Genomic DNA, 27424 nt, shown 5'->3' with positions numbered 1-27424 from the left:
AGTCTGCACTTCTCTCCAAAAATTTATGCCAATATATTGTTCCAAATTGTGTACAGGTTTAACATTTGAACATAGTCTGGATAAAAGTTTTATATATAAACAACATTAGCAAATCTTATGCAGCACCTTGGAGCTTTGAACAAGTGGGAAGTTTCTGTTCATGTCTGCTGGAGAATAATTTGCAAATTGTTGCATTTATATAACTGCTTTAAATAAGACATCCCAAGGCAATTTGCTGGGGGAAAATAGGTCAGAAAGGTGGGTTTAAGGTTTTTAAGAGGACTGGGAAGTAAAGAGGGAGATCCGCAGAGTAAGTTTGAGATGTATTGCTGTGGGAGCTTGTATTGCTAGGCAGATACAAGACCATGGAGGGATTAGAAGACTAGGAAAAAAAGTTTTAATTTAACATGTTAGGGAGGAGAAACCTGTGTGGGGGGCGGTGGGGATGATAGATGGGTGGGAATTTGTATGGGATGGATGTTGTCTGCAGCATTTTGAACTGGTGGCAAGTGCAAAAGCACTATTGGTTCATCATAATGCATAACCATTGAGCACTACTGTTACAGCGAGGTGGTGAGGGGTGTGGGTGGTTCCCATTGGTCATTTCCCAACTGACCGTAATCGTATTTTATTTAAAATGATGAGTTAGCCCCTGAGTTTTTTATTCATTCGGGGGATGTGGGCATTGCTGGCTATGCCAGCATTTATTGCCCATCCCTAATTGCCCTTGAGAAGGTGGTGGTGAGCTGCCTTCTTGAACCGCTGCAATCCATGTGGGGTAGGTACACCCACAGTGCTGTTAGGAAGGGAGTTCCAGGATTTTGACCCAGTGACAGTGAAGGAATGTCTATATATTTCCAAGTCGGGATGGTGTGTGGCCTGGAGGGGAGCTTGCAAGTGGTGGTGTTCCCATGCATCTGCTGCCCTTGTCCTTCTTGGTGGTAGAGGTCGTGGGTTTGGAAGGTGCTGTTGAAGGAGCCTTGTTGAGTTGCTGCAGTGCATCTTGCAGATGGTACACACTGCTGCCACTGAGCATTGGTGGTGGTGGAAGGTGCCAATCACGTGAGCTTCTTCAGTGTTGTTGGAGCCGCACCCATCTAAGCAAGTGGAGAGTATTCCATCACACTCCTGACTGGTGCCTTGTAGATGGTGGACAGGCATTGGGGAGTCGAGAGGTGAGTTACTCACTGTAGAATTACCAGCCTCTGACCTGCTGTTATAACCACAGCATTTCTGTGGCTGGTCCAGTTCAGTTTCTGGTCAATGGTGACCCCCAGGATGTTGATAGTGGGGGATCCAGCGATGATAATGCGATTGAATGTCACGGGGAGATGACTAGATTCTCTCTTGTTTGTGTGGCATGAATGTTACTTGCCACTTATCAGCCCAAGCTTGGATGTTTTCCAGATCTTGCTGCATTTGGACACGAGCTGCTTCAGTATCTGAGGAATTGTGAATGGTGCTGAACATTGTGCAAACATCCCCACACCTGACCTTATGATGGAGGGAAGGTCATTGATGAAGCTGCTGAAGATGTTTGGGCCTAGGATACTACCCTAAGGAACTTCTGCAGTAATACCCGGGACTGAGATGATTGACCTCCAACAGTCACAACCATCTTCCTTTATATTCAGTATGACTCCAACCAGTGGAGAGTTTCCCCCCGATTCCCAATTACCCCAGTTTTGCTAAGGCTCCTTGATGCCATAATTGGTCAAATGTTGCCTTGCTGTCAAGGGTAGTCACTGTCCTCTCAAATCGAGTTCAGCTTTTTTGTCCATGTTTGGCTAAAGGCTGTAATGAGGTTAGGAGCTGAGTGGCCCTGATGGAACGCAAGCTGAGCATCAGTGAACAGGTTGTTGCTGATCAAAAGCCGCTTGATAGCACTGTCGATGACCCCTTCCATCACTTTGCTGATGATCGGGAGTAGCCTGATAGGGCGGTAATTGACCAGGTCAGATTTGTCTTGCTTTGTGTGCACAGGATATACTTGGGCAATTTTCCACATTGCCAGGTAGGCGACAGTGTTGTAGCTGTACTGGAACAGCTTGGCTAGGGGGGCTAGTTCTGGAGTTCAAGTCTTCAGTGCTATTGCCAGAATGTTGTCAGAGCCCATAGCCTTTGCAGTATTCAGTGCATTCAGCCCTGAGTGTTTTACTTGCCATATAAACAGATAATGTCAGGTTTTCTTGTAGGGTTAGAACAGAAGATTAACTATTTATTGAACAATACTCAGTCCCCGAAGTCTTGGCAACACCATTCACACGCATTCACTCTCCAGAGAAGATAGATAGAAGGTAAAGGGTAGGAATTCAAGGTGTGGTAGGTGTTGGTGGTTTACGGTAAACCTGTTGATTCTTCCAAGTAGAATAGTCTCTTAAAATCTTCCAAGATTCTATAGACTCTGGAACAGTTCCTACAAATTGGAGGGTAACTAATGTAACCCCACTATTTAAAAAAGGAAGGTAGAGAGAAAGCAGGGAATTACAGACCAGTCAGCCTGACGTCGGTAGTGGGGAAAATTCTAGAGTCCATTATCAAAGATTTTATAGCAGAGCACTTGGGGAACAGTGGTAGAATCGGGCAGAGTCAGCATGGATTTACGAAAGGGAAATCATGCTTGACATATCTACTGGAATTCTTCAAGGATGTAACTAGTAGAGTTGATGAGGGGGAGCCAGTGGATGTGGTTTATTTGGACTTTCAGAAGGCTTTCGACAAAGTCCCACAGAAGAGATTAGCGTGTAAAATTAAAGCGCATGGGATTGGGGGTAGTGTATTGCGATGGATAGAAAATTGGTTGACAGACAGGAAACAAAGAGTAGGGATAAATGGGCCTTTTTCCAAATGGCAGGCAGTGACTAGTGGGGTACCATAGGGATCGGTGCTAGGACCCCAGCTATTCACAATATATATTAATGATTTAGATGAGGGAACTAAATGTAATATCTCCAAATTTGCAGATGACACAAAACTAGGTGGGAGGGTGAATTGTGAGGAAGCTGCAAAGAGGCTTCAGGGTGATTTGAACAAGTTGTGAGTGGGCTAATGCATGGCAGATGCCATATAATGTGGATAAATGTGAGGTTATCCACTTTGGTAGCAAAAACAGGAAGGCAGATTATTATCTGGCTATAAACTAAGAGAGGGGAATATGCAGCGAGACCTGGGTGTTCTCGTACACCAGTCGCTGAAGGTAAGCATGCAGGTCCAACAGCTGGTTAAAAAAGGCAAATGCTATGTTGGCCTTTATAGCGAGAGGATTCGAGTACAGGAGCAGGGATGTCTTGCTGCAATTATATAGGGCCTTGGTGAGGCCACACCTGGAATATTGTGTGCAGTTTTGGTCTCCTTATCTGAGGAAGGATGTTCTTGCTGTAGAGAGAGTGCAGTGAAGGTTTACCAGACTGATTCTTGGGATGGCGGGACTGACGTATGAGGAGAGATTGAGTTGGTTAGGATTATATTCGCTGGAGTTCAGAAGAGTGAGGGGGAATCTCACAGAAACCTATAAAATTCTAACAGGACTTGACAAGGTAGATGCAGGAAAGTTGGTGGGGGAAGTCCAGAACCAGGGGTCAAAGAACAAAGATAATTACAGCACAGGAACAGGCCCTTCGGCCCTCCAAGCCTGCGCCGATCCAGATCCTCTCTCTAAACATGTCGCCTATTTTCTAAGGTTCTGTATCTCTTTTCTTCCTGCCCATTCATGTATCTGTCTAGATACATCTTAAAAGAATCCATCGTGCCCGCATCTACCACCTCCGCTGGCAATGCGTTCCAGGTGCCCACCACCCTCTGCGTAAAGAACTTTCCACGCATATCCCCCCTAAACTTTTCATAGTCTAAGGATACGGGGTAAACCTTTCAGGACTGAGATGAGGAGAAATTTCTTCACCCAGGGAGTGGTGAGCCTGTGGAATTCACTACCACAGAAAGCAGTTGAGGCCAAAACATTGTATGTTTTCAAGAAGGAGTTAGATATAGCTCTTGGGTCTAAAGGGATCAAAGGGTATGGGGAGAAAGTGGGAACAGGTTACTGAGTTGAATGATCAGCCACGATCATAATGAATGGCAGAGCAGGCTCGAAGGGCTGAATGGCCTACTCCCGCTCCTATTTTCTATGTTTCTGTTAAAGATGCAGGACTGGGTTGTTTGTAGTCTTGTTCAGGTGTTGTAAGTTTCAGGTGGTTAAGATTTCAAATTGGAGGTATGAGTCACTTCTCTGCTGCATCAAGTTGAAGTTTAGAGTTCACAGCAGGGCTCCTTCCTACAGCCACTGGCTGGACTGCTTCTGTGAGGTTTATGTGATATCTCGTTCTCGCTCTGTATAGCCTGTGTTGGGAAACACATGGCTCCCTCTCTGGTGTGACCACACACTGGGCCAGGATATGGCTACTTCACATCTCCTTTGTTTCAGGATGGGTAAAATTGATACCTCTTAGCCTGGAATGTGTCGTTTTGTCTTTAACAGACAGTGAGACAGTTTGAATATACAGACCAGGTCAGCTGACCTTCGGCAGCCATTTTGCAGCACATCGTCCACTTTTTGAAGGAAAAGTCAATTTTTTATAGCTCTTCAGTTTGGTTCTGTATTTTTATCACTGCACTTCTCGTGAGCTTGACCGTATCAATACAATTTATGCTCTCAAAGATTCAGTTCTTATTTTCTGTAGATTTGATGGCATATAAGACAAATTGTCAAACATTTGAGCAAAATACTTCATAGTTAACAATCTCCTGTGGAGTACACAAGGGCAGTCTTGAGGTGAAGCAGGGTTACAGGACAGGGAATGATTGGATTGGAGTGTGCACATAAGTTGGTTCCCATTTCAAGTCTCTCCTTATTTTGCTATTTTTATTGTAAATGTTACCCTTGGTGGTCCCTTTCCATCCCCACCTCCAACTGTTTGTGTTTCCTAATCATTTGCCTTCCCACAATTCATTCCCCTTTACCACCACACAGTCAGATCTTAGGACCAAAGATAAAATCTTTTTCATTAGTCTGACTGCAAAACTCAATCCTCCCAGTGAACCCCTTTTTTTAGCATTTTGTGTTTTTAGTTCAAATTTCCAGCTTTTGAACTTTTTCTAATCACCTCTTGATTTGCATTTTCTCTCTTTATGTCATAACTATAGAACCATAGAAAAATTACGCCACAGAAGGAGGCCATTCAGCCCGTCGTTTCTGTGCCGACCAAAAAAACTAGTGGCCGATTCTAATCCCACCTTCCAGCACCTGGTCCATAGCCTTGCCGGTTACAACACTTCAAGTGCACGTCCGGGTACCTTTTAAAAGAATTGAGGGTTTCTGCCTCCACCACTGTTCCTGGCAGTGAATTCCAGACACCCACCACCCTTTGGGTGAAAAGGTTTTTCCTCATGTCCCCTCTAATCCTTCTACTAATCACCTTAAATCTGTGCGCTCTGGTAATTGATCTCTCTGCTAGGGGGAACAGGTCCTTCCAGTTTACTCAATCTGGACCCCTCATAATTTTGTACACCTCTTTTAAGTCACCCCTCAGCCTCCTTTTTATAAGGAAAACAACCCTAGCCTACCTAAAATTTCCTCAGAGCTGCAACTTTTGAGTCTTGGCAACATTCTTGTAAATCTCCTCTACACTCTCCAGAGCAATTATTTCCTTTCTGTAATGTGCTGGCCAGAACTGTATGCAATACTCCAGCTGTGGCCTAACCAGTGTTTTATACAGTTCCAGCATTATATCCCTGCTTTTGAATTCTGTAACGCAGCCAAGCATTCCATATGCCTTCTTCACCACACTATCTACCTGTCCTGCCACCTTTCAGGGACCTGTGGACATGTACTCCAAGGTCTCTCACTTCTTCTATCCTCTCAATATCCTCCCGTTTATTGTGTATTCACTCGCTCTATTTCCCTTTTAAACCTTAGCAGTATGGATCTCAACCTTTCATATAGGTTTCTCAAGAGATGAGAACAGGTACTGGAATAAGTGTTGATGAGAAGAGTTCCAAGAAGGTTTAAATTTAAAAAACAAATTGGAAGCTGCACCACACAGTGAACTTTTAACACTAGACCAACCCAAGCATTTGCTATAAATTAGATGAATTAACAGATAGGAACTAATAGGTATGGTCAAATAGCCATTATAGAGAAGTGGCTGCAAAGTGACCAATGATGAGTGCTAAATATTCCAGGGTACTTGATGTTTAGAAAAGATAGAAAAAGTGGAAAAGGACTTCGTAAACATTTGTATAAGTATGTAAATAGGAAAAGATTAGTGAATGTAAACATGGACCCATAAGAGGCAAGTGAAATTATAATAAGGAAATGGCAGAGACATTTGTCGTCAACGTTTCCCTTTTTGTTAAAACTTGACAATCTATATTTTTAAAAACTGAAAAGGATTTCATAGACATTGAATTATCTGCAGATTGCTGAACTTTGTGGGTGTTTTTTTTAAAGGAAGGTCAACAAAAGGTTGACCAGTAAACACGTTTTGACTGGAAGGCACATGATTTCAAGTAAACCTAGCAGGGGGTTGTGTTCTGACAAGGCAGGATTTATGATTATCATAGGTAGTACTTGCCTGGAAAAAGTTTGGTTTCATTTTGAACTGTTAAAAGCCAGCTGGTTTTTGAACTAAAAGTAGCAGTTGGAATTTGCTTATTGACCTGCCAGGAGGTCAGAAGAAAATTCAGATAATTGTTGCCTCTCTTTGAAGAATCACTGCTCTTGAAAAGCAAAAGCCTGTATGAAATTGTACTGTTGCCTCCTGTATCTTTTTAAAGATTCAAGGTTTCTGCAAACATTCAGGATTTCTAAAAGAACTTGGCATCGAATGTGAGAACTGAAACTTTTGTTGCTGCACTCCTGATGTAAGACCATATGAAGCCTTCTGCAGCTGAGTTTCTTTGAACGCCTACCCAAACAGACTGTTCATCAACCTTGTCGGGGAAGATTCCTAATGGCAACCACCTATATGATTTTGGGACTTCCTTCCATATCTTCTCTGTAGTCGAAGTTTTTTATTCCTTCTATTTCTTTGTAACAACTGTAAACAAAAATTTTTCCCCCAGTTAATCGGTTGTGTGTGTGTGTGTGTGAGGGCTAGGATAAAAGTAAGGGGCTTTAATATTTCAGTTCGCGTGTATGTTTACTTTATTATTGGTTAAGACTTGGGGTATAATTGGATATTTGTGTTTATTGAACAAATCTGGTTGGCATGCTTTATTCCGAGGATGAATAGAGTGTCCAATTGACTGACTGTTTGTTTCGGTAAGTGCAAGAATTTATTGATATGTTGTGACCTGTGGAGAAGTAGGACTGAATTAACAGTGCACTCCTCCTGCTTCAGTTGTAACCTATTAATTGGGGGTTCTAGTAAGGTTTAAACCCAAAGCCGACAACATTCAGTTGTAAGTGGGGTAATAATAATTGAAAGAACCAGGTTTCTTGTGTAATATGATAAAGTCTACACCACCAGAATGAATTCAGTTGCTGAAACTTTTCGGGGGAAGGAAGATGTGGATGTATCCCTCAGTGCCTTGCACAATTTAAAGGATTTGGCAGCACAATTGGGAATAAAATTGAAATCAAAATGAGTTAAAAAAGCAGAGATAATTGAAGTAATAGTACAACATTTGAAATTGGAAAAACTTAAGCTTCAACAGGAAAAAGAAATAAAATTGGAAAGACTTGGATTTTAAAGAGACAGTGAAAAGGAAGAAAGGGAATTTGAATTAATAAGATGTAACGAAGACAAAAGGGTGCTCTTGACTAAAGTGAAAGTTCTGGTGGGGGAAGATCCATCTCCAGTCCAGGATTCAGTGGAGAACTGTTTAAATTTGTTCCAGCTCTCCCTAAGTTTGAGGAAAGGGATGTAGAGGCATATTTCATTTCTTTTGAAAAGATAGCCAAACAAATGAAATGACCAACGGAAAGCTGGACATTGCTTATGCAAAGCAGGTTGATGGACAGAGCTCATGAAATTTATGCCATGCTTTCTGAGGAGCTTTCTGCAGATTGAGATGGCAAGAAAAGGCTATTCTCGCTGCGTATGAGTTAGTCCCTGAAGCTTACCAACTGAAGTTTCAGAACCTCCAGAGGTTGGCTGGGCAGACTTGTATAGAATTTGAGAGGATAAAACAAGTTAATTTGATCATTGGATATGGGCACCAAAGATGGAAGCCACATATGAGAAGCTTAGGGAACTAATTCTCCTGGAAGAATTTAAAAATTCAATCCCTCCCTGTAGTGAAAACTCATGCAGGGAACCAGAAGGTTTCAAGAGCCAGACAGGCAGCAGGAATTGCTGATGATTATGAGCTTGTGAATAATCCCAAACCCTTTGTCTGTCACCCCCACAAACCCGAGAAAGATAGAAGGTAGGAGAATGAAAGGAAGGCAAGTAGCCGGGGACAAGAAGGGACAGCTGGGAACGCCGCAGGATCGCCTCCTCAAGCCAGAAAGGAAGGCGATGAAGGTGGAAGTGAGATCCGCAAGCCTAAGTGTTATCATTGTCACAAGGTGGGACATCTTTGTTCAGAATGCTGGAAATTGCGAGGTAAACCAATGTTGGGGTACACAAAGTCAATGGAGAGAAAGGGGCTCTGAGTGAGAGTACAGCAGATCAGGCTGTAGCTTTGATGGCAGCTGTAAAGCTAAATACAAAGAACAATGTGAGTGTAGGGGGTTGAGAATAAGATACCTGAAAGTTATAGGGAATCCTTGTCAAAAGGAAAAGTAACTCTTTATCCCTCAAGTGAGGCAAGTAAACCTGTAGTTCTACTTAAGGATATAGGAGCCACCCAAACTCTCTCGCTGGGGAAAGGTATAACATTTCCACCAGAGAGCGCACTGAATGCTAAAGTTTTAATGAATGGTATTGGGGAGTATATCTTTGTACCGAGTGCAATTAGAGTGTGACCTAATGTCTGGAACAGTAACTGTAGGAGTTGTCCATAGTTTGCTGGTAGATAGAAATGACTTACTCCTGGGGAATGATTTGGCCAGAGCAAAAGTATTAGTTTCTCCTGTAGTCACCGAGAAACCAAGTGAAGTTAAAGAGACAGAACAGTTACAGGAAAAGGTTCCAGGAATTTTTCCTTCGTGGCAATGGCTGAACAAGTTCCACTGTCAGGTAAAATTGACACGACAGTCAGATAGCCGAATATCTGAAACTTACTTTGGGGTTTAGATAATCCAAATCAAATGTTTGATAAATCTTCTCTGATCACAGCTCAGCAAGCGGATCGAGTTAAATAAAGTGGCACAAACAGCTCTGACAGAGGCTGAGGCAAAAGGAGTTCCAGAAGGCTATTGGACCAAGGTTGTAACAAGATCTGGAGTTGAGTTTCCCTGGCAGAACCCAAACTGAACATTAGTGAGCAGGTTCTTGCTGAGTAACAGCTGTTGACAGCACTGTCAACGACACCTTCCATCACTTTGATGATTGAGTATATACATTGAGTATATGAAGGGTTGGTAATTGGCCGTATTAGATTTATCCTGATTTTTGAGGACAGCACAGACCTGGGCAATTTGTTGGGTGTATGTCAGTGTTGTAGCTGGACAACTTGGCTAAGGGCATGACTAGTTCTGGAGCAGAAGTTTTCAGGACTATAGCTGGGATGTTGTCAGGGCCCGTAGCCTTTTCTATATCCAGTGCCTTCATCTGTTTCTTGATATCATATTCAAATTGTCTGAAGGCTAGCATCTATGATGGTGGGTACTCTCGGAAGAGGCCGAGATGGATCATCCACTTGGCACTTATGGCTGAAGAGGTACACTTTTAACTACATCATAATAGTTAATTTAATGCCTATCCACCTCTCTGGCACAGAAAACAAACAATTTAAAACGTGGTGTCTCATTCCTTCAGGTAAACTGTTCTTGAAGATTTAAAAAATGTCATTTTAAATTTGTCTTTTTTCCTCTCATAATCCACTCTCTCTTTCCCTCCCTATTTCTCTTTCTATACCTGATCACACTCTAATTCACCCTCTTTCTCTGTCGTCCCTCTGATTCTCAGTCCTTAAAACTCATTGGTTACGGAGTTTAACTTTTGGTCCCAGATGCCCCGTTGTCTTTGCCACACTTGAGATGCACTGCTACAACAAAATTTGGCTCTATGTCATTGGTGTAGAATTGTCTCTTGGCTCCATCTAGTGGTTATTAACAAATAGAAAAAGTGGCAATAAAACAAGGGAGGCTTTGTAGAATTTGTAATTCCATAATTATTTGGAACTCTTATTCCAATTTCCCCAAATAACTAAAAGATGTACTGTATAACCCAGCTGTTGTACTAGTGAAGATTTAGATTGTAACTTTTTTGCTGTTCTTTTTCACTTGGTTGTTTTGCTATTGTTCGGGGTTTCTCAACTGGGAGTCCTAGGCCTCCTAGGGGCCCGCAACAAGGTTTCAAGCGGTCCACCAAATTAGTATCTTCCGAGCTTAAAATCTTTTTTTTTAAATCCCGTAATGCAATTTAAAAAATTTTGCTGCACTACGCTTGGCATGCACAGGACACACATTTCATGAAATTGCACACTCCCAGTCTAGGGAGAAGCATAAGTTCTGAGCTGTGAGGAGGATGCAAAGAGGCTCCAATGTGATTTAGACAAGTTGGGTGAGTGGGTAAATGCATGCCAGATACAGTATAACCTGGATAAATGTGAGGTTGTCCACTTTGGTTGTAAAAACTGGCAGATTATTATCTGAAAGGTGATAGATTGGGAAAGGGGGAGGTGCAGTGAAACCTGGGTGTCCTTGTACACCAGTCGCTGAAAGCAAGTAGTTAGCCGTTAGGAAAGCGAATGGTATGTTGACCTTCATTGCAAGAGGATTTGACTACAGGAGCAAGGATGTCTTACTGCAGTTATATAGGGCCTTGGTGAGACCACATCTGGAGTATTGTACGCAGTATTGGTCTCCTTATCTGAGGAAGGATGTTCTTGCCATGGAGGGAGTGGAAAGAAGATTTACTAGGCTGATTCCTGGGATGGCAGGATTGACATATGAGGAGAGATTGGGTCGACTAGGCCTATATTTACTAGAGTTTAGAAGAAGGAGAGGGGATCTCATGGAAACCTATAAAATTCTAACAGGACTGGACAGGCGAGATACAGGGAGGATGTTCCCGATGGCTGGGGAGTCCAGAACCAGGGGTCACAGTCTCAGGATACGGGGTATGCCATTTAGAACCAAGATGAGAAATTTCTTCACTGAGGTTGGTGAACCTGTGGCATTCTCTACCGCAGAAGGCAGTGGAGGCCAAGTCATTAAATATAATCAAGAAGGAGATAGATATATTAATGCCAAAGGGATCAAGGGATATGGGGAGAAAGCGGGAACAGGGTACTGAATTAGACGATCAGCCATGATCTTTTTTGAATGGCGGAGCAGGCCCGAATGGCCCACCCCTGCTCCTATTTTCTATGTTTTTATGTTGTGTTCCACAGAGAAGTTTTTTTTAAAAAGTGTCACCACCGCTGATGTTGGACAGGAGGTCCTGCCTGCTGTCCTCCCCAGACCCATTAGTGACAATTGACAGTGGCTTCTATTCCTAGCAGATGGTGTGGCATGCGTTCTCCTACCCATCATGTTTAAATCGGGTAAGTGGAGCAACAGATCAGTGAGGTTTGATGTCCATATTGTGGGGTGATGAGCTGAGCATCGACCAAAGCATGTCATTGAATGTTCAGTTGGCTTCACCTTTCACTCTTTGTGAAGCTGACCGCTGCTGGCCTTTGCTAGTTATTAGAGTTGAGTATAACATGGGCAGCTGATCAAACCGCCTGCTGCCACTGGGAGCTCATGATCCTGGGTCCAACTGCCAGGGATATCTCAGCATTGATAAGTAAGGCTGGAGCTTAGCTGCACATTATATTTGGTGATCTATCTGATTTTCTGTTGTCCTCTTGCTGTGTGTGATTCTGCTACTAGTTTTTAACATGAGACAGAAACCACTCTACCAGCAATAATTTTGACATCAAGAAACAAAACAAAAATAATGGCCGAATAATACGTTGATGGAGAATGGAGGGTAGTGTTGTGTTTTGAGGGCTGTTGGGGCTTCAGGGGGTGTCCCTCCGTGGGGCACAGGATGCCTGATCAGGAGACCCCCGCACCACCCCCCACCCCCAGCTCCCCAGCCTGCAAGAAGGAGCTACAAGTTTGTAATCCTTTTACTCTTCACAATGAATGCGGATATGTGGACGAGGGATACATTTTTACCAAAGAGGAAACAAGGTATGGCTTTGGCGTGATCACTTCCTACCAAAAGTAAAATTAGAAGTAAAGTGTTTTCTGAACTGAATGCTTGACAGTTGGATACTGATGAAGGGTTGGATCTTCTGTTTGAATTCGTGGATGAAATTTACAAGAAAGATGACCTATTGTATGCATATGAGGCATAGTCAGACATTGATAGATTCCAGAAAACAGATGGTTATTCAATAGAGGAATATATTATGGACTTCAACAGACTGTATAAAAGATTGAGGAAATTCAATCTGGAGATCTTTGGTGCAGTGCTAGCTTTTAAATTGCTAGATTGTGGGAGGGTATCGCATATGGGCAGGCTCTTGGTTCTACCTAGGGTTTTGTTTTTGGACAAAGACTCCCTGTTGGGCCAAATGTCTGCGGCCTTAAAAAAAAATTCCTGGGGTAACAGTCATTTCCTGCAGTCCTGGTAGAACAAGCAGGGCACTCTGCGGTGACACAAAGAATGGAGGATTCGATGTTTACTAGATTTCGAAATAATTCAGATACTGGAAGCAGACCTAAGTACAATGGAAGAGTTAAAGACGGGAGGAATGAGGATGAAAGCGCCTTTCTCAAGTCTGAATATTACAATGGAAGACAGAATTTGAAACAGAAATCATCGGTGAATGAATCCCAGGAATGCCTAAGGAACAGTTAATAGGTGCTTCAGATGTGACTCAAAGTATCATTATGCAATGAACTGCCCTAAATGGGGGCAGACTCTTCAAAATAACACACGACGCTGAGAATTCAAAGAACAAAGAAAATTACAGCACAGCACACTTCGGCCCTCCAAGCCTGCGCCGATTCAGGTCCTCTATCTAAACATGTCGCCTATTTTCTAAGGGTCTGTATCTCTTTTCTTCCTGCCCATTCATGTATCTGTCTAGATACATCTTAAAAGACGCCATCGTGCCCGCATCTACCACCTCCGCTGGCAACGCGTTCCAGGCACCCACCACCCTCTGTGTAAAGAACTTTCCACGCATATCCCCCCTAAACTTTTCCCCTTTCACTTTGAACTCGTGTCCTCTAGTAATTGAATCCCCCACTCTGGGAAAAAGCCTCTTGCTATCCACCCTGTCTATACCTCTCATGATTTTGTACACCTCAATCAGGTCCCCCCTCAACCTCCGTCTTTCTAATGAAAATAATCCTAATCTACTCAACCTCTCTTCTGAGGCAGAAGAGGAAGATGCTGATGAATCTGAACGAATTGTACAAGTCACAAGGAGTTTTAGAGCTGTGATGTGTTTGTTGTGGATTCATTCAACTGTGCTGTACTGGATAGTGCTTGTATGTCAACAGTATGTGGAACTGATTGGTTACAGTGTTATCTGGATTCTCTCGGTAGTGAGGATTGACGCAAGGTTAAGGAGTATCAAATTACTACCAGCTTTAGGTTTGGTGATGACAACAGATTGAAGTCACTGAAGAGAGTAGTAATCTCGTGTAAAATAACTGGGGTAAACCATTTATCAGTACTGGTGTCGTCTCCAACATCTTTACTGTTGAATAAGCCTTCAATGAAAAAGGCACAGATGAAACTTGATAATGGAGCATGATAAAGTAATTGTTTTTGGGAAGCCGGTGAATTTGCAGTTTACCCAGTCAGGGCATTATTGTATCCCTTAACAAAACCTGATATTTCTAGTCAGAGTGTTAAGAGAAGTATTGATGGTATTAGGTGTTACGAGTCATAGATAAAAGGCAAATTGTCTTAAAGTTACACAATTTGCTTACCCTTCTTATCAGAGATTAAAAATCCTACTAAAAGATGCAGATATGATTGATGAGTATACGAGGATGATAGAAGAGATTAATGAAAAGTGTAAAATTTCTAAAAAGTATCGGACGTCCATCACGTCCGATTGTCAGCCTTCAATTGGTACGTGACTTTAACAAGGTAGTTGCCATGGATTTAAAGGTATGGGATAAAGATGAGAATATTTTCATTCTACACTTCATAGACCGAGCAACTAGATTTAGTCTTCAATAGTAAATAGGAAGGACAAAAGGATAATTATAGGCAAAATTATGGAGAAATGGATAGGGACTGGGCTTGGGGCACCAGCTATGTTTCTGACTGATAATGGAGGGGAATTTGTGAAAGACCAGTTCAGAGATGTGTGTGAAAACATGAATGTTATGGTTATGAATACTGCAGCTAAAAGTCCTTTCAGCATTGGGCTTTGTGAAAGGAATCACGCAGTAGTTCATGACCAACCAAACTGCAAGTTGACAACTGCCCTGGCATGGGTGATTCATGCGAAGAATTCACTTCAGCTGGTTGGAGGATAGAGTCGCTACCAATTGGTCTCTGGGTGGAATCCCAAATTAACTTCTGTACTGTGCGACAGTCCTCCTGCTATCGAAGTTACTACAATTAGTTCAATTTTTTTATGCATTTGAATGCAGGGAGATGAACTTTCATCAAGGCTGAGGTCTCTGAGAAAATTCACAGAGCTCTGAGGCATTGTATAAGGCCATCTGAGGTGGAATTTGGTTCAGGAGATTTGGTCTATTATAAGAGAGTGGGCCATAGGGAATATAAGGACCCTGGTAAGATAATTGGTCGTGATGGTAAGACAGTAGTTATCAAGCTTGGAAATCAAACTGTTAAGGTTCATTCCTTACGATTAATCAGGGTTAATTACAAAATCTCAGAATCTGAGCAGTTGATAGAGGAAAAAGAGGCACCTGTACCTTAAATGCTCATATGTTTTGTGATGAAGGTCCTGAGGCACAGAATATGGTAGAACAAGAATTGGATAGTAATGTAACCGATCATGATGCTCAGGAAAGAGCTATCGTATCCACAGGCCAATTGCCCCAAGCAGGTACTCGGGTGACATATATTCTAGAGGGGTCTGTTAAATGGCGGGATGCAACAATTGTGTGTCTTGCAGGAAAGTCTACAGACAAGTTTAAATATTGGTTAAATGTTCAAGATGATGGCCAAGGAGCCAGAGCCATTGACTGGCAGAGTGGAGGCTAAGAAAGCACAGTGCAAGTTTTGGTAGTGGGTCTGGAAGTGACTCTTGCGTAAAGAGGTGATCATGTATCGGACAATGAGTCTCCAATAAAGTGCGAGGGAGATCTTCTAGCAGTAGTTCCGCAAGACCTCAAAGTGATAACAGAGGTCGTAGTTTGAACAGATTCCACAATGAAATTAAGGCTAGAGGGCAGTTTCTGAATAGAACTAGAAGCAGAGGTCCTCGTGACAGTGAAATTTTAGTGGCGGCCAATAAACATGAGGATAAACTAACGAGAAGCAAAACATAAGGAATGAGAGAGTTGGAGAGAGTTTGGAGTTTATTCTGGGGTACCAGATAGGGGACAGCCAGCCTTGTCACATAGATGGATTTGTTCTGAAAAAGTCCTTCCCAACGGAACTTGAGGCTAAAGCGAAGCTAGTTGCGAGGGGTTTTGAAGAGCAAATGGGTGATATAGATGTTGGAGTGGACTATCCCACAGCTGGAAAAGTAATTTTGAAAATCTTTTTGGCTCTTTTGGCCACATATTCATGGGAGTGTAGATCCATTGACATAAAAGCTGCATTTCTGCAAGGTGATACTTTTCAGAGAAGTGTGTCTGGAACCACATAAAGAGGCAGCAGATACAGAAGGAAAATTATGGAAACTGAACAAATGTGTCTATGGCGTCAATGTTGCTTCCAGGGTGTGGTATTTCTCGGTGAGATCTGTTTTGTTGAAAATTGCAGATCCTACAATGTTTTACAAAGAACAAAGATAATTACAGCACAGGAACAGGCCCTTCGGCCCTCCAAGCCTGCGCCGATCCAGATCCTCTCTCTAAACATGTCGCCTATTTTCTAAGGTTCTGTATCTCTTTTCTTCCTGCCCATTCATGTATCTGTCTAGATACATCTTAAAAGACTCCATCGTACCCGCGTCTACCACCTCCGCTGGCAACGCGTTCCAGGTGCCCACCACCCTCTGCGTAAAGAACTTTCCATGCATATCCCCCCTAAACATTTCCCCTTTCACTTTGAACTCGTGTCCTCTAGTAATTGAAACCCCCACTCTGGGAAAAAGCCTCTTGCTGTCCACCCTGTCTATACCTCTCATGATTTTGTACACCTCAATCAGGTCCCCCCTCAACCTCCGTCTTTCTAATGAAAATAATCCTAATCTACTCAACCTCTCTTCATAGCTAGCGCCCTCCATACCAGGCAACATCCTGGTGAACCTCCTCTGCACCCTCTCCAAAGCATCCACATCCTTTTGATAATGTGGCGACCAGAACTGTACGCAGTATTCCAAATGTGGCCGAACCAAAGTCCTATACAACTGTAACATGACCTGCCAACTCTTGTACTCAATGCCCCGTCCGATGAAGGAAAGCATGCCGGATGCCTTCTTGACCACTCTATTTACCTGCGTTGCCACCTTCAGGGAACAGTGGACCTGAACACCCAAATCTCTCTGGACATCAATTTTCCCCAGGACTTTTCCATTTACTGTATATTGGTATCATAAAGGGAAACTTTCAAGCAACTTCATGATGCACATTGATGATTTCTTAAGGGGTGGTACTGCGGATTTTGAGAAGTATGTTATTAAAATTCGAGCCGAATTTAAGATCGGTAGTCAGGCTTGTGGAGCCTTTGAGATGAGCAGACTAAGTCTGGAATAAGTTTAAATCAACAATCCTACTTGGAGAGTGTTACTCCCATCCCGGTTAATCATGTTCGATCATCACAGAAAGATGATGATCTATCTAAAGCAGAGATTGAGCAATTGCGAAGCCTGGTGGGTCAATTAAACTGGTTGTGCTCTCGGACTAGGCCTGATGCTAGTTTTGATGTGCACGATGATGAAACATCCAAAAGTTGAGAATGTTTAAAGGGCAAATAAAAGGTTGAAAAAACTAAATCTGGAGAAATGCCTACTTAAGTTCTTATCCTTGGGTGATCTAAAGAACATGAAGCTAATAATTTTTAGTGATGCTTCACATGCTAATCTTGCTGATGGATATTCAAGTGCAGCTGGTTTCATAATATTTCTGATGGGTGAAAATGGAAAATGTTGTCCCTTAGCTTGGGAGGCTAAGAAAATAAAACGGGTTGTTAAAAGCATGTTAGCTGCGGAAACACTGGATCTTGTGGAAGCGATGGATGTGGGGTTCTATCTGTCACATATTTTGGGTGAAATTCTGAACAAGGGACATCCTGAAGATAGGATACCCATTGAATGTTATGTGGGTAATCATTCTTTGTGAGACAATGTACACTTTACAAAAAGCGTGACTGAGAAAAGACTATGTATTGACCTTGCTGGATTGAAACAGATGCTGGAGAGAAAGGAAATTTCTAAACTTAAATGGGTAGATGCAAGTCATCAGCTATCTGATTGTACTCACATTTCTTTTTGTGAAACAAAGAAATTGAGGTGCTAGAGGAGGGCATCTCACAATTAGAATTAGAATATTACAGCGCAGTACAGGCCCTTCGGCCCTCGATGTTGCGCCGATCATCTGACCTACACTATTCCATTTACATCCATATGTCTATCCAATGACCACTTAAATGCCCTTAAAGTTGGCGAGTCTACTACTGTTGCAGGCAGGGCATTCCACACCCCTACTACTCTCTGCGTAAAGAAACTACCTCTGACATCTGTCCTATATCTTTCACCCCTCAACTTAAAGCTATGTCCCCTCGTGTTTGCCATCCTCATCCGAGGAAAAAGACTCTCACGATCCACCCTATCTAACCCTCTGATTATCTTGTATGTCTCTATTAAGTCACCTCTCCTCCTCCTTCTCTCTAACGAAAACAACCCCAAGTCCCTCAGCCTTTGCTCGTAAGACCTTCCTTCCATACCAGGCAACATCCTAGTAAATCTCCTCTGCACCCTTTCCAAAGCTTCCACATCCTTCCTATAATGCAGTGACCAGAACTGCACGCAATACTCAAGGTGCGGCCTCACCAGAGTTTTGTACAGCTGCATCATGACCTCGTGGCTCCGAAACTCGATCTCCCTACTAATAAAAGCTAACACACCATATGCCTTCTTAACTGCCCTATTAACCTGGGTAGCAACCTTCAGGGATTTATGTACCTGGATACCAAGATCTCTCTGCTCATCTACACTACCAAGAATCTTCCCATTAGCCCAGTACTCTGCATTGCTGTTACTCCTTCCAAAGTGAATCACCTCACACTTCTCCGCATTAAACTCCATTTGCCATCTCTCAGCCCAGCTCTGCAGCCTATCTATGTCCCTCTGTACCCTACAACATCCTTCGACACTATCCACAACTCCACCGACCTTCGTGTCATCCGCAAATTTACTAACCCACCCTTCTACACCCTCATCCAGGTCGTTTATAAAAATGACAAACAGCAGTGGCCCCAAAACAGAACCTTGCGGTACACCACTAGTAACTAAACTCCAGGATGAACATTTGCCATCAACCACCACCCTCTGTCTTCTTTCAGCTAGCCAATTTCTGATCCAAAGCTCTAAATCACCTTCAACCCCATACTTCCGTATTTTCTGCAATAGCCTACCGTGGGGAACCTTATCAAACGCCTTACTGAAATCCATATACACCACATCCACGGCTTTACCCTCATCCACCTGTTTGGTCACCTTCTCGAAAAACTCAATAAGGTTTGTGAGGCACGACCTACCTTTCACAAAACCGTGCTGACTATCGCAAATGAACTTATTCTTTTCAAGATGATTATAAATCCTGTCTCTTATAACCTTTTCCAACATTTTACCCACAACCGAAGTAAGGCTCACAGGTCTATAATTACCAGGGCTGTCTCTACTCCCCTTCTTGAACAAGGGGACAACATTTGCTATCCTCCAGTCCTCCGGCACTACTCCTGTCGACAATGACGACATAAAGATCAACAACAACGGCTCTGCAATCTCCTCCCTGGCTTCCCAGAGAATCCTAGGATAAATCCCATCTGGCCCAGGGGACTTATCTATTTTCACTCTTTCCAAAATTGCTAACACCTCCTCCTTGTGAATCTCAATCCCATCTAGCCTAGTAGGCTGTATCTCAGTAATCTCCTCGGCAACATTTTCTTTTTCTACTGTAAATACTGACGAAAAATATTCATTTAACGCTTCCCCTATCTCCTCTGATTCCGCACACAACTTCCCACTACTATCCTTGATTGGCCCTGTTCTAACTCTTATCATTCGTTTATTCCTGATATACCTATAGAAAGCCTTAGGGTTTTGTAATGTAATACTTTGTACCCAATATGGAGTTTATTTTGATTCATTTTGAAATGTTGTTTGAGCATGCTAATCTAAGTTGTATTGTAAAAGAAAGAAGGGAATCTGTTAATTGTGTGTCAGTAGTTTGATTATATGCAGGTGAAGGGTGTTAATTGGGGTCTTAGTTGAGTACTTATAAGCAGACACTTACTGAGACTGGTGGAGGGTTTGAGTGAGGAGCGACATGTTTGTAGTCCTTTTACTGTGCACAATAAATGTGAAACTGAGTAAATATAGGCTCCAGCATTATCCTTCCATAACCAGCTTTCTGGAATTTAACACCCGCCACCAGCCCCCTCGTTGGGGGACTGTAAAATTCCTGCCAATGTGTTTCGCTGTGTAACTCATTTTTTCTCTAGAAAAATATTTGTTACAGGGGCTCTGTAGAATTTTTATAACCTGGGAGGAGAACCTCAGAAGCAAGAAGGTTGAGAACCCCTGCTCTAGCATACTCTGATTTTAAAAATATATGAAAATTCTATTTGACATGCTTTGATGTTCCTTATTCTGGATTTTTAACCTATTGTCCGTCATGGTTCAGAACATAACATTCATAATGGGAGTAGGTCAATCAGCCCCTTGAGCCTGCTCCGCTTTTCCTTTGTTCACAGTATCTGCACCTCGACTCCCTGACCCATCTTTGTTCCATATCCCTTGATACCTTTAGCTAAGAAAAATCTTTTTATTTGTCTTGAAAGCTCTAATTGACCCAGCATTCACAGCCTTTTGGGCAAGAGTGTTCCAGATTTCTACTACCTTTCATATGGAAAAAGCAAATTCCTGATTTTGCTCCTTATGGTCTAGATCCCCTGTGATTTTATGTCTCCCTGTTCTTGATTCCTCAACCAGAGGAAATAGTTTCTTTGTATCTACCCTATTAAATCATTTTAACATTTTAAGTACCTGCCCACAAGGCATAATCTCTCAAGATATTTGCATGCGTGCTATTCGCCCTAAGGCTCTTTATCCAAATGCCAAATTCTACCTCATCTAACACACATTTTCCGGCAGAGGTTACTGGATAGAATTAACGAATGGACCCTTGACCTCAGTTTCTGTGACCAATTGTAGCTTTTCTGCTGTCTTCAGTCCATGTCGGTACCAACGACATAGGCAGGACAAGGAAGGAGGTTCTGCATAGTCAGTATGAGGAACTAGGCACCAAATTAAGAAGCAGAACCTCAAAGGTAATAATCTTTGGATTATTACCTGAGCCACGTGCAAATTGACATTGGGCAAATAAGATTAGAGAAATTCATGTGTGGCTCAAAGACTGGTGTGCTAAAAGTGGGTTCCGGTTCGTGGGGCACTGGTACTGGGGAAAGTGGTGGCTGTACCGTTGGGACGATCTACATCTGAACCGTGCTGGGGCCGGTGTTCTAGCGAGCCACATAACTAGAAGTACAGAGGATTTTAAACTGAATAGTGGGGGCAAGGAATCAAATTTGGGAAGATATGGTAAATCAAGGAATAGAGACAAAGCAAGAGGGAAAGGTATTAATATGGGAAATGATAAACAGACTATAACAGGAAGGGACAGAGTGTACAAACCTAAGAGTAAATCAACAGATAAGGCTAGAGGTTACAAAAATAATAAAAGGACAAAACTAAAGGCTCCGTATCTGAATGCACGTAGCATTCAAAACAAAACGGATGAACTGAGAGCACAAATAGAAATAAATAAGTACGATCAGATAGCCATTATAGAGACATGGCGGCAGGACAACATAAACTGGGATCTGAATATTGAAGGGTACATGGCATTTAGCAAGGATAGGAAGCTAGGAAAAGGTGGAGGGGTAGCTCTGTTGATTCAATTATGCTATTAGCGCAATGGAGAGGGGTGACCTAAGTTCAGAAGACCAGGATGTAGAAGCAGTTTGGGTAGAGATGAAAAATCATAAAGGCAAGCAGTCACTTGTGGGTGTGGTGTACAGGCCACGTAACATTAACCACACTGTAGGATGGGGTGTCACTCCAGAATTGGCCTTTATAGCCACTCCAGGCGCTGCTTCACAAACCACTGACCACCTCCAGGCGCGTATCCATTGTCTCTCGAGATAAGGAGGCCCAAAAGAAAGGATGGGGTAGAAAGGAAGAAATAATGGCAGCTTGTCAGAAATGTACAGTGATAATTATGGGGGATTTTAACCTACATATAGACTGGAAAAATCAGATGGGCAGAGATAGCCCAGATGAGGAATACATGGAATGTTTTGGGATAATTTCTTGGAACAATACGTTCTGGAGCCAACCAGACAGCAGGCTGTACTAGACCTGGTATTGTGCAGTGAGATGGGGTTAATTAATGACCTCATAGTTAAAGCACCCCTAGGTAGCAGTCATCATAATGTGATTGAATTTTGCGTTTAGTTTGAGGGAGAGAAGAGTGTGTCCAAGACTAGTATTTTAATCTTAAATAAGGGGAGTTATGAGGGCATGAAAGCAGAGCTAGCTAAAGTGAACTGGCAAATCAGGTTAAGGGATAGGTCGATAGAGATGCAGTAGCAGACATTGAAGGGGATATTTCAGAATACACAGAATATCTACATTTCAACGAGAAAGAAAAATTTCAAGGGTGGGACCCACCACCCGTGGTTAACTAAAACAGTTCAAGATAGTATCAAACTTAAAGAAAAAGCCTATAATTGCACAAAGATGGGAGCAGGTCAGAAGATTGGACAGAATATAAAAAAACAGCAACGAAGGGCTATAAAATTGATAAGGAAGGTAAACTTAGAGTACGAGAGAAAGCTAGCTAGAAATATGAAGACAGATAGTAAGAGTTTCTATAGATATTTTAGAAAAACAAGAGTTAACAAAGTGAGCTTTGGTCCTATAAAAGGGGGTCTGGGGAATTAATAATGGCTAATAAGGAAATGGCAAATGAATTGAGCAGATATTTTGCATCGGTCTTCGCTATTGAGGATATAATTAACATCCCAGTATTAGCTGTAAGTCAGGAAATGGAAGGGAGGGAGGAACTCAAGAAAATTACAATCACCAGGGAAGTGGTACTGAACAAATTGTTGGAGCTGTGGGCTGACAAGTTGCCGGGTCCTGATGGATCTTCATCCTAGGGTGTTAGAAGAAGTGGCTAGTGAGATAGTTGATGTGTTAGTTTTAATTTTCTAAAACTCCCTAGATTCAGGGAAGGTTCCATTAGTTTGGAAAATATCATATGTAACTCCTTTATTCAAAAAGGGAGGGAGACAGAAAGGAGGAGACAACAGGCCAGTTAGCTTAACATATGTCTTCGGGAAAATGTTAGAAGCTATTATTAAAGATGTTATAGCAGGGCATTTAGAAAACTTCCAGGTAATCAGGCAGAATCATGGTTTTGTGAATGGGAAATCATGTTTAACCAATTTATTGGAGTTCTTTGAGGCAGTTACATGTGTTGTGGATAAAGGGGAACCCGTGGATATATTGTACTTAGATTTCCAGAATGCATTTGATAAGGTGCCACATCAAAGGTTAATGCAGAAAATAAAAGCTTATGGTGTAGGGGGTAACATATTGGCATGGATAGAAGATTGACTAGCTAACACAAAACAGAGAGTAGGCATAAATGGGTCATTTTCTGGTTGGCATGATGTAACGAGTGGTGTGCTACAGAGATCTGTGCTGGTGTCTCAACTTTTTACAAGTTATATCAATGACTTAGATAAAGGGACAGAAGGTTAAAGGCCTGCTTGGGTCTGCAAATGAAACCTGACCTGAGCATGACAGAATCACATCCGACCCGGCCCGAGTCCTTCATTTTTTCCCACGCCCAACCCGACCCGACCATCAGTTAACCTAGCTTCCGTTTTTCACTTTGTTGCTTATCTGCACCAGCTTAAAAAAACTGTAACTAAACAACCTTTCATGTCCAAAAAGTACATTAACATTGGAGCCACGTACCAGAGGTGGTGATAGAGCGTTTCCGACCCGCCCAACCCGAGCCTGAATGCCAGACCCGGAAGAGCGACCCAACCTGAATCCGACACATATCATCGGGTCCCGCCAGACTCGGGTCGGGTAGCCAGGCTCTACCGAAGGTATGGTTGCTAAATTTGATCATGACACAAAGATAGGTGGGAAAGTAACTTGTGAAGGGGACATAAGGGGCTACAAAGGGATATAGATAGGTTAGGTGAGTGGGCAAAGACCTGGCAAATGGAGTATTGGGGTGGGGCGGTGCAGTGGTTAGCACCGCAGCCTCACAGCTCCAGCTACCTGGGTTCAGTTCTGGGTACTGCCTGTGCGGAGTTTGCAAGCTCTCCCTGTGACCACGTGGGTTTCCGCCGGGTGCTCCGGTTTCCTCCCACAGCCAAAGACTTGCAGGTTGATAGGTAAATTGGCCATTGTAAATTGCCCCTAGTGTAGGTAGGTGGTGGAAGAATGGTGGGGACCTGGTAGGGAATATGGGATTAATGTAGGATTAGTATAAATGGGTGGTTGTTGGTCAGCACAGGCTCTAGGCCAAAGGGCCTGTTTCGGTGCTGTATCTCTCTATGACTCTATTCTGTGGGAAAGTGAGAAATTGTCCACTTTGGTAGGAAGAATAAAAAAGCATATTATCTAAATAGTAAAAGATTGCAGAGCTCTGAGGTGCAAAGGGATCCTGGTGTCCTAGTACATGAATCGCAAAAGGTTAGTATGCAGGTACAGCACGTAATTAGGAAAACTAATAGAATGTTATCATTTATTGCGAGGGGAATTGAATATGAAAGTAGGGAAGTTATGCTTCAGCTATACAGGGCATTGGTGAGACAACATCTGGAGTACTGTGTACAGTACTGGTCTCCTTATTTAAGGAAGGATGTAAATGCGTTGGAGGCATTACAGAGGAGGTTTACTAGACTAATACCCGTAATGGGCGGGCTGTCTTGCGAGGAAATATTGGACAGGCTAGGCTTGTATCCACTGGAATTTAGTGGAGTAAGAGGCGACTTAATTGAAACATATACAATCCTGAGGGGTCTTGACAGGGTGGATGTGAAAAGGATGTTTCCCCCTGGTGGGAGAATCTAGAAAACGGGTCACTGCTTAAAAATAAGGGTCGCCCATTTAAGACCGATGAGAAATTTTTTCTCTCAGTATGTCGTGAGTCTTTGGAATTCTCTTTCTCAAAAGGCGTTGGAAGCAGAGTCTTTGAATATTTTTAAGACAGAGGTAGATAGATTCTTGATAAGCAAGTAGGTGGAACGTTATTTGGGGTAGGTGGAAATGTGGAATAATCAGTTCAGCCATGAACTTATTGAATGGCGGAGCAGGCTCAAAGGGCCGAGTGGCCTATTCCTGCTCCTAGTTCGTATGTCCAGATCTGCAATCCTCCACGATCTCTGCACTCTTCCAATTCTGGTCTCTTGAGCATTCCTGATTTTTAATTACTCCATTGGTGGCTGTGCTTTTAGCTGCCTGGACCCTAAGCTTTGGAATTTCCTCCCTAAACTTCTCTGTTTCAATCTCCTTGTTTAGGACACTCCTTAAAACCAAGCTTTTGGTAATCTGTCCTAACATCTTCTGATGTGGCCTGGTATGAAATTTTGTTTGATAAATCTCCTGTGAAGCACCTTGAGACATGTTACTACATTAAAGGCACTATATATGAGCTGTGGCTCAGTTGGTAGCATAGTCACAATGTTGTAGGTTCAAGTCCCACTCCAGGACTTGAGCACAAAAATCAAGGCGAACACTGCAATGGAGTGAGAATGTATTGCACTGTCGGAGGTGCTACCTTTCAGATGAAACATTAAACCAAGGCCTCTCAGGTGGATGCAAAAGACCCCATGGCACTATTTTGAAGAGGAGCAGGGGAGCTATCCCTGGCATCCTGGCCAATATTTATCCCTCAATCAACTCAAACAGATTACCTGGTCATTATCACATTGCTGTTTGTGTGAGTTTGCTCTGTGCATGTTGGCTGCTGCATTTCCTCCATTACAACGGTGACTGCACTTCAAAAGTACTTCATTGGCTGTAAAGCGCTTTGGGGCATCCAGTGGTCCTGAAAGGCACTATACAAATGCAAGTCTTTTATAAAAAAGCTAGTTGTTGAAAAGGGTTGAAAGTGAAACTAGCTCTTCAATTGCATTTAAGCATAGAATTAATTACATTTGCTTGTAACTATGTAATCTACCATGTTAAAAATCTAATTTCCAAGACCTCCAGTGAATTCAGAATATTGCTTTTGGCACCTTGCAAACAGGACCCTGAAGCCATTCATTGGGTAACCTATTTATGGATCAATTTGAAGACATCGCTTCTCCGCTCATTTGAAGCATTTTAGTTCGAGGAATGCTCATAGGACCTCGTGTTGTTTTCCATCCTCCACCTCATTGCATTTCTTTTTTTTTTGCGGCTTGGAATTTACTTTGTTCCAAACATCAATCAATATTAAAACAAGTATGATTCTTTTTATTTCACAAAATGGGCCCCAGTGCCAATTCTTTACGAGGATTGGAACAATGAGATAAATGCTGTGATAATCTTTTTTCACTTCCAATTCCATTAGATGAGAATAACCCTCAAGTTATCTGTTCATTATTTTTCAGCACCACACAAATTTTACATTGGTTTCCGATATGTTCATCCGTTAACAGAAGAAGCAGTGGAAGAGATGGAGAGAGACGGGATTGAGCGAGCAGTAGCTTTTACACAGTATCCTCAATACAGCTGTTCTACCACAGGTAAATTGGGTAATATTCACTAAAAATCTACATGTTAAAATACTTTTCTGAGTGTTAGGCTGACTTTGGGATTTATAATTTATTTAAGGAATTCTTCGTACTGGTTTCCACCTTTTCCCCCTTTCTCCATTCCCTCAGGACAGGACACACAAATGTTTGAGCCAAGCCTACAATTGTTAGCAGATTGTTCAGTGGCTGATGTGCTCAAAGCTAAACTTGTCCTTGCTTAATGGCAACTATACACTTGTGCACAAATCAGTCCAGTTTCACAGTCAGCACCATTTATCATTGCTGGGTTTTCTTTGAACTGACATGGTTTTGTTCAGAGGACTCTTTTTCTCCCCCCCCCCCCCCCCCCGCGCGCGGCCTGAGAGTTTAGTCAGTGAGTAGCTGAGGCATAAGACCAGGAAGTTCATGGGTTCAATCCTACCTAAAGATCGGAGTGGCGACAGGCGGACCTGGGAGGAGGCAGATTCGGAGTGGCGGCTGGCTCTCTCTCTCTCTCTCTCTCTCTCTGCCGACGCGCGCTCAGTTTCAAAAGGGGTAGACTTACAGTGACATCACAGGAAATATGTAAGCTGATTGGTTGGGTAAGTAACAGTTGTTAATGTCTGTAAATAGCTTTAAAAAATCAGGGGAGAGAAAATTTTCTTTTAAAAGAACTCAAAACCTACCTTTACGAGTGATAAAGGATAGTAGTACTACTAAGGTTTGTTCTCTTAATTAGTATAATATATTAATAATTACGAGTCGTCATTCATTTTTGTTTATATATGCTAAGTGTTTTTAGGGAATCAAGGTCCCTAGTGTAAATAATCTCAAATTTTTGAGTAATTTAAGGGAGTAAATTAAGGGTGAGTCACGGCAGGGCAGCTCGGCAGCGTGGAGTGCTCCTCCTGTGCAATGTGGGGATTCAGGGATAGTTCCAGTGTCCAGGGTTAACACGTGTACAGGAAGTGTCTCCAGTTGTAGCTACTCGAAATCTGCATTTTGGAACTGGAGAGGCGGCTGGAGACACAAACATCCGCGAGGCTGAGATCCGGCTGGAGACACACACATCCGCGAGGCTGAGATCATCGTGGATAGCATGTACAGGGAGGTGGTCACACTGTAGATTGCTCAAGCGGAAAGGGAATGGGTGACTGCCAGGCAGAGTAGAAGAACTGGGCAGGTAGTGCAGGAGTCCCCTGAGTCCAACTCCCTCTCTAACGGATTTTCCTGGAAACTGTTGG

At 42.7% G+C, this 27424-nt stretch overlaps 2 protein-coding genes across 3 annotated transcripts in view; one reads left to right on the top strand and one right to left on the bottom strand.

Moving 5' to 3' along the window:
* The window catches only part of onecut2 (one cut homeobox 2), a 193709-nt gene that overhangs the window by 56672 nt on the left and 109613 nt on the right, over positions 1–27424 (bottom strand). The window lies entirely within an intron of this gene.
* Positions 1–27424, top strand: part of fech (ferrochelatase) — a 77685-nt gene that overhangs the window by 16144 nt on the left and 34117 nt on the right. For both annotated transcript variants that reach the window (XM_068030960.1, XM_068030969.1), the window contains exon 5: positions 26058–26192. In XM_068030960.1, the coding sequence (XP_067887061.1) occupies positions 26058–26192 (135 nt within the window). The remainder of the gene's footprint in view (positions 1–26057; positions 26193–27424) is intronic.

This window comes from Heterodontus francisci, chromosome 1 (genome assembly GCF_036365525.1).
Source record: "Heterodontus francisci isolate sHetFra1 chromosome 1, sHetFra1.hap1, whole genome shotgun sequence".
Lineage (NCBI taxonomy): Eukaryota > Metazoa > Chordata > Chondrichthyes > Heterodontiformes > Heterodontidae > Heterodontus > Heterodontus francisci.
The sequence above is the reverse complement of the archived record's forward strand: the minus strand, read 5'-3'. Positions and strand labels throughout refer to the sequence as shown.